Raw genomic sequence first — 10,033 nt, forward strand, 5'->3', positions numbered from 1 at the left:
TATTATAAAAATTATTATTCATCAAACATATATATAAATTATATGAAAAAAGTCTAGATAAATAGATAAAGGTAAACCATTAAATTATTTATAGTATTTTTGTATAAAAGTCAAATTAATTATGTTATAAAAACATAATTTTTCTTATAAAAACATGAAAAACTTTAAATTTATATATTTTACAAGAATATAAACACCACCTTTATCGTTATTTAAGACTTATTGATTTAAGAAATAATGACAGACTGAGATATAATTACTATTTAACTAGTAATCAGTTTAAATAACTACTTTTCATGACTCTTTATTTATATAAATTGTAATTGATTTTTGGATTAAATATGTTTTTAGTTTCTATATTTTGGTGCGATTTTGGTTTTAGTCTCTCTTTCAAACTAAGGTACAGTTTAGTCCTTCAACTTTAGAAAACTTTGGTTTTAGTTCTTTTTACCAAATTTTTTTAATTTTATTTGTTGTTTCAAGTACTACAACCAGAATTTTATAAAGTTGAAATTGAAAGAGGAACTAAAACCAAAATCGCCCCATACTATAGGGAGTAAAAACATATTTAACCATTGATTTTTACTTATTAGAGGCTAATCACATCTTAACTACAATTATAACATTGATTTGCATTAATAATTACAGACAAGTTTAACCATACTCCTAATATACTCGATTGACCATTAAATTTCCATACCACCTCCATAAAAACTCGATTAGATATGTTCTATATACAAATTGAATCTGACCTGACCAATTTATATTACCTTCGACAATGAATACCTAATATATATATATATATATATATATATATAAATTCTTATATAATCTCCAAATTAATTTTAATAGTTTAATCTAAACATATATTAATATACATAAAATTATTAAATTTATAATTTCCTTTTTTTTCTTAAGGTACTTATACTTTAAGCGGACAGCTTGAAAAACACCAAAATCCCAGAACAATATAGCAGATTAAAGTTAAATTTAATCTGGAATCAAAACTAAATGAGATTATGACTGTTTTTTCAACCCAAAAGTAAGTCTAACCAGCATCGATAAAAAAAAATACAGTTGACTTCTAGCTATCCAAAAAAATATCTCGTATTAATCAAATAGAGAATATTCCAACTAAAACCATTTTGTTAAAGAAAAGTAATGCATAAATATAAAAATATAAAGAATCGCAAGTTTTCATTCTTAAAATAAAAATTAAAATTGTATAATTTTAAGTAATAAACTTGTTTATAAAATTCTAAAACTTGAATTTCTGTTGCATAAATTATAACAAAATAATGAATTTTGAAACCCTCCCATCCATTTCCTTGCAATTAAACATTATGTAAGAGACACACTTAAGATTTCAACAAATTTTAAGCATTGGACACGTAAAATTATACAAAGAAGTTAATTTTGAATAGGAATTTAAAGATTAAATTATTGAATAAAAAAAGTAGTTTCACAAATTGTTTGAATTAATAAATAATGATAATAATAACAAATATGATAAAGAGCCTATGATTTTAATTCATTAACTATCAAGAGTTTTCCAAATTTTGATATATTTTAATTTTAGAACTTTAAAATTATTGGATGTAGTATCAGTCATTGGTGTTAATCTGTTTATTTATTGGTTAAATTATTTTATAAAATTCTATATAGTTTCATTAAATTTTTAAAATTCTATATAGTTTCATTAAATTTTTAAATAGGTTCTCATGCTTTGAAAAGTTTATCATGGTTTTGATATTTCTTAGAAAAACTTAAACACGTTCTTACGTGTTAATTATTGTTGTTTTTCCTAATTTGCAGTAAATTAAACTCATTCAACTGTGTTGTATTATCACCTATGAAACGAATCTTTCTACTTTTATAACTTAATAAAATTTATCGAACTCTTAATAATTGTCAGCGTCTTTTTTAACAAGAGTAATTGCTAGTAACGAAGACTCATAATTTTATTTTTTTACACAATTTTATTAAGGTTTAATTGCTTCTTTTCTCTCTAGGTTAGTTGAAGTGTATCAAATTTGTCTCCTTTTTAAAAAAATGTCAATTTTATCTCCATATAGAAAAAATTTGTGTCAATCAAGTCATTTCCGTTAAATACAAACTAATGCTATTAAAAACTTAAAGTGAGTTTTGAATAATAATCACTTTATGGGTCCGATCCCTGATATTGCAGTGGATAAAGTGAGTTTTGAAAGCAATAATTTTTAACGGAAATAACTTGATTGACATAAATATTTTTTATAGGAAAACGAAATTGACATTTTTCTAAAAGGAGACGAATTTGACACATTTCAATGAGAACAAAAGAAGCAATTAAACCTTTTATTAATTTCCGAATAATAGTGCAGTATAAAAAAAAATAATAAAAGAAAACAGGGTGACGCACAAGTCGTGTAAGTTAGTACTATATTTGGATATAAGGGTCACGATCCAGGCGCCACATAAATCCACAAGAATCTATAATCCGCTGGTTAACAGCATTAGTTAATCCTAAACTCTGCGTTTTGATTGGACCACATCGACACGAAACTTGCGCATTATTACAAGCCAACCGAGTTTGGCTTTTCCACGGCGTCGTTCTTCAAATACTTAATCTTTTCAGCAATAACAACAGCACCTTACAATTTCCTTTTCCCTTCATTCAGGAGGATAGTATCGTAATGCTCGTTTAGATTTTTTCCGGAACGCTTACGCTTCTTCTTTCGTCAAACTCTTGTCTTTCACGAACACTGAATTGTTTTCTGTAGCATCATTCAGGTTCGTAGATCTCAATTTTCACTTAATTGTGTATTGTTTTCTTTCCTTGAAGGCTCGTGAGGTATGCTTAATTAAGTAGTGTTATCACCCTTAAAAGCTCACGCGGTAATCTTTGTTATAATCTTGATGCGACAAATCTAGGGTTTTATTTCTTTTTTTTTTCTTTTGCCTTTTATTCGTTCCAAAGTTAAATTTATCTCAATTTATGGGAATTGGACTGTGATTAGTTCAGTTACTGAAAATTTGTCCAAAGATAAAGATTGCAGTGATCTGTTCAGTTTTCTGTTTTTTTTTTTTGCTAATGTTATTGTTTGTTTTCTTGCAGGTTTTTGTTTTCCGTGGACTTTTGAAACGTTTCTATTATTTTGTAATTTGATTTTTGAGAAACCGAGGCATTGGGTTGAAAGGGAGAACTGGCTTTCAACTTCGAACTGATTGCATTATCTTGAACTGCAATTTCAAGATGGTCTGTCCAGGTTCAACGCAGCTGTCTCATGACGTTAGGCTCAACAGTAATATTGGATTCTGTGGTTTTCATCGTCATGTACGTGGATATTTAGATATTTTCCTACAGTTTCCTCTTCAAATTCAAGAAATACTGAGTTTCATTTCAATCATTTGACAGAATCGGATGGGGGTTGGTCGATTACATTTGGTCACCATAAATCTTTCACCGGGTAGCTTGGTATGATTCTTGTGAATTAAAATTTTCATGCATGGGGTCTTTTCCCTTTCCTCCCCTCTTTTGCCTATGTTTGATGGATGATTTAATCCTTTCTTGCCTGAGTTCCTCTGTCCATGGGGTGCTTAATTGCACATGTGCATAGTTAATTTGGAAGATTAAATTTTTAGAGTTAATAATGACAGAGTATGTTCGGACCCAAAATTTAGGCAAAATGTGCACCTTTTGATACTATGCTGGCTAACGCCAAAAGTTTATATGTGGAAAAATGGCATTTTAATAACGTGTATCGTCAAATGAATTATTATATCAATGAGAATGTTATCTACTTATCTTGTTATGCGTAAGACATAAAGTCTTGAAATTAGTAAGCTTGGCCAACTTAGGGTGTTTTTGTAGTAGAGGTGTCAAAATGATCTAACTCGGCCAGCTCAGAGATTGCAAAGCAGGCTGCGCCAGTTCAAAAAAATGTGGCCTAAACTGATCTGGGCGACTTTTGGCCTGACTCGTGTGGTCTGCAGTCCATATGGGCTCAGGTCGGGCCATTCTCTAGGCATTGGCCTGGACCAGGTCTAGGAGAATCATAGCCCGTTTAAACTCATGCCTGATTGAGTTGACACCTTTTACATCTTAACCTATGGCCCTAGCCGAGTCACCTTTTTGACACCCCTACTTTGTATATCCGATTAAGTTCCCACATTCCAGAAATAAACTTGACTGGATATTTTTTTGATTTCCTTTCAATGAAATTTAAGTATTTAATGAAATACTTGTAAAGAGTGACAAAATATATCAGGTTTAAATTTTAGAATCCAATTCCAGCCCAAAATAAGCTGAGACCGGTTGGATGGGTCATTGGCCAAAATTTGGTCTTGAGTACCCCTACACTTTGCATATATTTGGTGTTTTTCTTTCGTATGTGCTAATATTGATTGTGTTCATTTTTCTAAACCTCTCGAGATATTTCGTTTGGAAATAACAGAAGCAAGACTCTTCGGCACTCCATCTTTTAAGTAGACTACATGCTCCAATAAGGCACCTCCCTTCCAAATGTAATGTTTTTATATGTCGGTCTGTCCTACTACCGGGTGGAGGGAGTGGAACTCCTCTGATGAAATCTGCTGGTGTTATTTTAGCAAGGTTGGCTTCTCTCTCCTTGTTAATTTAGAAAGGTTCCCAATTCAGTGGATATGTATGCTCATACCTATATGTGGTTTCTCACTTGTTCACCTTTTTCTTTTGGTCGTATAACTTATGTTAACTTGTTACCTTGATGTTTTGCTAGCCTTTCTAATGATGTCACGCTTATGTACAAACATATCTGAATTCTTTTGTAATAAATTTCATGTTAATGAATCAGCTTGTACTTATGATTCAGAGGTGTGTAATTAGAGAAATTCTAACAGCAGCCTCTTTCCTATTGTTTGAAATTTGGTCCAAAATCCTATTTAGTGAAGTTCTGATAATCGTGTAGTTTCTGATAAATTTCAACTAATGAGAGTCTCGGATATGTCCAGAATATTATGTTAGAAAGTGTGTTCCTAGCTCTCTTCATAATTATATATCATATTGTGGTAAATAATTATATGCTCTTTTATTTCTTAATTTTTTTTTCACTCTGCTTTAAACCCCTGTTTTCAATCTTCTAGTGCCTAATACAGCTGCATGGTGGTTAAACTGCCCTTCTGCCCGGTCTGGCTTTTTTGGTTTCTATTTATTTAGGTTGTGAACATATGTTCTGGAGTAATGTCGACTTGTCAAGTGATATGTTTCTATTTTATCTGCAAGATGATGTTATAATATTTCTAATTTGTATATCTGAAGGTCAGGGTTTATGATTTTCTACTATTTTTGTTGCTTCTCTCTTAATCTGTTATTTAATGCATAACTCTATGGAAATATTATTTATTTTTAGATATTTATTCAGGTCATATGACGCTCTACAAAGGAACCCCGTTTTGCTTCAATTGATCCCAGCCCTTGGCATCATTGCCTTTGCTGCTTGCGGTCTTGAGCCACTCATTCGACTTAGCAGGGTTTTGTTCCTTCAAGTAATTTTCCTTTAATTTTTAATTATTCATTTATCCCAGATCTGATTGATTAATATGATTAACACCTTTTCTGATTATGAAAAAAATATTTTCAGAGAACTGACAGCAGTTGGAAGAAAAGTAGTTCGCGATGTATTATGACATCTTATATTCAGCCATTGTTGTTATGGATTGGGGCAATGCTTATATGCAGGTTTGTTCTCAGTCAAGCATAGACTCAAGAATTTGAACAGATAAAATAGAAGATTTTATATAAGAGTTCTGGGATTGAACCAGAGTTTGCAGAACAGAACTGTAACAAAGGCCTAAGCCCAAACAAGGAGTCTCTGCCTTCAAACAAACTTCAGAAATTTAACATACAATAATCCGGAAACTGTTGCACATCCTTTTTAAGAAAAGCGCACATAACTTCCGTACTACTGTCCTACAGTTGTCAAACACACATAACTGTCTTATCAGCTGACAAGTATATCTCCCAAGAAGCTGTATTGTTGTTGATCATAGAATTATTTGTTTCAGGGCATTAGATCCAGTAGTCCTACCATCTAAGTCCAGCCAGGTTGTGAAGCTGCGGCTTCTGAATTTTGTGAGATCTTTGTCAACGGTGATTTCGTTTGCTTATTGTTTATCAAGGTATTGATCATTTGTTATTTTTTTTTTCTGTTTATACCAGACCTAAAAACAGTGTTTTTTAGTACTCTCTATCGCTCTTTTAATTTTTAAGTGTATTGGGTCCCACATAGTGGTTAAATTATAATGTTGCAAGGCTGCATTTTTTTTTTCAGTTTAATTCAACAAGCACAAAAATTCTTTGTGGAGGCAAATGACTCCAGTGGTTCAAGAAATGTATGTCTCTGTTACATATTCATTTACTAGTATTGCTTGTTCCTGTCACATTTTAATTGTTACATCAATAACATGATGGACTAATTTTTGTTGTTAGGGTATTTGAATGAAGCCTTAGTTTCTTTTTAAATATAAGTTAAAATTAAGAATATACTCAATGTATAAGAAATACAGAATTGTTTGTTTATTATTTTCACTTTTTTTATATTATATGGATGGAATGCATTTTTATCAAGTCATTCTTCATATCCCGTTTGGATCTTTTTGTGTGGGAACCCAATTTTTTTAATTTCAACCAGCTTCTCATTTAGGAAAATTTGACTAACAGGTGGCCTTTGATTTGGCTGGGAAGGGAGTATATGCTACTGTTTGGGTTGCTGCCGCATCATTGTTTATGGAGCTGTTAGGTTTCTCCACACAGAGGTGGTTAACTGCTGGTGGTTTGGGCACTGTATTGCTCACTCTGGCAGGTCGTGAGGTACAACATTGTTTCTTTTCGTACTGCCTGCCAGTATTGTTTTTTGTTCATTGTATGTTGTGAATCATTAGATATGTCAACTTGATCAAGTTCTGCAAGAATAAGTCTTCATAGTCAGTACCCATATTCAATCAGTATTTTGCATATAAAAAATGATGATTTAATACTCTTGTTTGCTATTGTCATTCTAAGTTCATGTTTGCGATTAATCCAGATATTTACAAACTTTCTGTCAAGCATAATGATCCATGCCACTCGGCCATTTGTTGAGAACGAGTGGATTCAAACGAAAATTGAAGGGTACGAGGTTTCTGGCACAGTAGAGGTTTGTATCTCTAATCTACTTAGAATGAAATTTTACAAATATAAATATCGTGGTGGTCTGATAGAATAACTATTATCATGGTAAAATTTCTTATTTTGCAACTCCAATTCTCTGGTATTTAAATTTGTTTTTTTCTCTAGCATGTAGGATGGTGGTCACCAACCATTGTTAGAGGTGATGACCGTGAGGCAGTTCATATTCCTAACCACAAGTTTACTGTAAATATTGTGAGAAATCTGACCCAGAAATCTCATTGGCGTATCAAGACTTACATTGCTATCAGTCACTTGGATGTTAACAAAATTAATGTGAGCATTATTGGATCACATGCTTAAAAAATATGTTCTGTGACTCTGATATGCAATGAAAGCTGATGCTATCTTGGTACATTTTCTTAACGCAGAATATTGTAGCTGATATGCGCAAGGTTTTGTCAAAGAATCCTCAAGTAGAGCAGCAAAAATTGCACAGAAGGGTCTTTTTGGAGAATGTTAATCCTGAAAATCAGGCTCTTATGGTTTGTGTCTGTTCTACTGGTTTGTTTATATGGCACGAGTTTTCAGTTTTTAATTTGCAAATTTTGATGTTTTCTGCAGTGTCTCAAGAAACATATTTTGTCAGAAGTTTCTTTTCTAACTTTTTTTTTTTCTCAGTATATATTCTCTTACTGTTGGTCCTCTTTGTTTCAGATATTAATATCTTGCTTTGTGAAAACTTCTCATTTTGAAGAGTACCTCTGTGTTAAGGTAAAATGATGCCAGCAGTAATTACAGTTGCTTATGGTGAAAACTTTGTTTTAAATGTCAGGAAGCATACAACAATATTTTCTTTTTGTAACACTTTTTGTATGTGAAAATAGGAGGCAATCCTTTTGGATCTTCTCAGAGTCGTCAGTCATCATCGCGCCAGGCTAGCCACTCCCATCCGCACAGTTCAGAAAATATACAGTGAGGCTGACTCGGAAAATATACCTTTTGGGGACTCAATTTTCACTAGATCTAGAGCTGCAAATCGCCCATACTTACTGATAGAACCACCATATAAAGTTCATGAAGATAAAGTTAAACCCTCAACCCGTGCAGCTCGCACAAATGAGGAAAAGGATTCCGGGATTGATGAAATCATGGCATCTGACACCAAAGGAGATGAGAATTTTGGAGCAACATCTACCTCGTCAGCTGATGTAAACAACTCCAAGGATAAATCCAAGTCATTTTCAGAATCACAGACTAAAAGCGAAAATTCAGTAGATGAACGAAACGGAAGTACAGTTCCTGTATCTAGAATCCAGGCTCAAAGTACTGAGCTTGAATCCTCTCCTGTTGCTACCCATGAGACCATTGCTGCTACTTCACAGTCAAAGCAAGAAGAAGAAAAATCTTCTGTCTCTTCGTCATCGGTTAGACCTTCCCTGGAAAAGAACATTTTTCTTGGGGTTGTCTTAGAAGACTCAAAACGAACACTTCCAATCGAAGAAGAAAAGACTCCATCTCCCATGCCCACGGATTCACAAGAATTTGCTGTCCAACGGAACGGTGGTGGACCTCCTGCTAGCAAGGATAAGAAGGATGGTCCGTCTTCATTTCCAACTGATAAACAGAATGATTAGATTAGTGGCTGAATTAGGCCGGATTAGAAATTGATATTTCAGTATATACCTCCGATAGAAGTTAAAAATGATCCAGCTGTCTTTTTACAAGTTGGAATTGTGCATTGTATTCTCCCTAATTACCCGTGTATGTACATAATTGTCAATTCATGGTTCACATAACTTTCAAAATCTATGAACAGTTCTGATTGTGGCTTGTTCCCCACTCCGATTATAGGCCATAAAAGGTAAAATGTATCACTGGCATTTGATTTAGATTATGGTTTATGGTTCGTACTTTTACAAATAAATTGAGTGAAACTTTCGTACAAACAAACTATCTTAGGTGGAAACACTTGTGGAAGGGGAGTAAGGTCGAAATGCCAAATCAAGCTCAGGATTGAAAATGGTTACTCGATACTCGATAGGCTGACTTGAAAATGGTTAGACAAATAAGCCATTGGTTTGGCTTGAACAGGACCTGCAATAGATGGTCATTTATAACTCTTTTCCATGTAGAGGCAATTTGAAAGAATCCAATATTGCTTTGTAGTCGCGATGATAAAAAGGCAATGATTGTTGTGGTGAACCTCTCAAACATGTGTGGGCATTTTTCCTCATTTCCATCATCCACATTGATCCTGAGTAGTGGGTGACCTTTTCTCTAAGTCGATTGATTTTATAATATACCTATTTTCATTATTCGTGTGAGTGAGGTCCTATTTTCATGACATTGTATTTTAACAGCTCACCATTTTAGATTGGACCCGTGAAGCTGAGAATAAGGTCTTTCAAAAAGGCGACTTGCATTGGATGCTTTCCAGAATATTAAACATGTGGTGGATATATCACAACTGTACGACTTTTATGATCATTTTAGAAATAATTATTGATTATTAAAGGTATTGGAGTGTACTGTCTGTCAAATTATTAGTCAGCCAAAGCCATACATATCTCATATTCAATGTGAAAGCAACCCATTTACTATTACTTGAGCGTATGAGTTTTGTATGTTACTGTCGCTGTTGGGGACATTTCGATTCATCGGAACACTTATGAATGTGTTTGTCGGTGAAGAAACGGAAATAACTTAGGAGTTTTTTTCTTCACAAAAGTCATTCATATAGTTGATAAATAATCTCATCTCTGAAAAATGTCAGCTTGTTACTTAATCTTAGAGTACGTGTAACGCGAATGGTGCGCACATTGTTTATCCAAGAACCAATATTGCACTGTTTGTAAGTATCATCCTTATATCAGCTATGCTATATAAAAAATAATTGAAAGTAAA

At 33.0% G+C, this 10,033-nt stretch overlaps 1 protein-coding gene across 3 annotated transcripts; it reads left to right on the plus strand.

Moving 5' to 3' along the window:
• Window positions 1-2,492: 2,492 nt before the first annotated feature.
• On the plus strand, window positions 2,493-9,018 carry LOC106762350 (mechanosensitive ion channel protein 2, chloroplastic). Of its 3 annotated transcripts, none has more exons than XM_022780739.1 (14): window positions 2,493-2,772; window positions 3,236-3,316; window positions 3,398-3,457; window positions 4,437-4,594; window positions 5,370-5,505; window positions 5,601-5,698; window positions 6,025-6,138; window positions 6,291-6,351; window positions 6,680-6,829; window positions 7,044-7,154; window positions 7,295-7,462; window positions 7,558-7,671; window positions 7,844-7,900; window positions 8,014-9,018. In XM_022780739.1, the coding sequence occupies exons 2-14, from the start codon at window positions 3,236-3,238 to the stop codon at window positions 8,761-8,763; spliced, it is 2,058 nt and encodes a 685-aa protein (XP_022636460.1). In that variant the 5' UTR covers window positions 2,493-2,772; the 3' UTR covers window positions 8,764-9,018. The 3 variants fall into 3 exon arrangements, with proteins under 3 accessions (XP_022636460.1, XP_022636459.1, XP_014501705.1); XM_022780738.1 differs by having other exon boundaries at window positions 2,494-2,772; window positions 3,098-3,316; XM_014646219.2 differs by having other exon boundaries at window positions 2,496-2,772; window positions 3,098-3,316; window positions 5,382-5,505.
• Window positions 9,019-10,033: the final 1,015 nt, after the last annotated feature.

Source organism: Vigna radiata, chromosome 5, assembly GCF_000741045.1.
Source record: "Vigna radiata var. radiata cultivar VC1973A chromosome 5, Vradiata_ver6, whole genome shotgun sequence".
Classification (NCBI taxonomy): domain Eukaryota; kingdom Viridiplantae; phylum Streptophyta; class Magnoliopsida; order Fabales; family Fabaceae; genus Vigna; species Vigna radiata.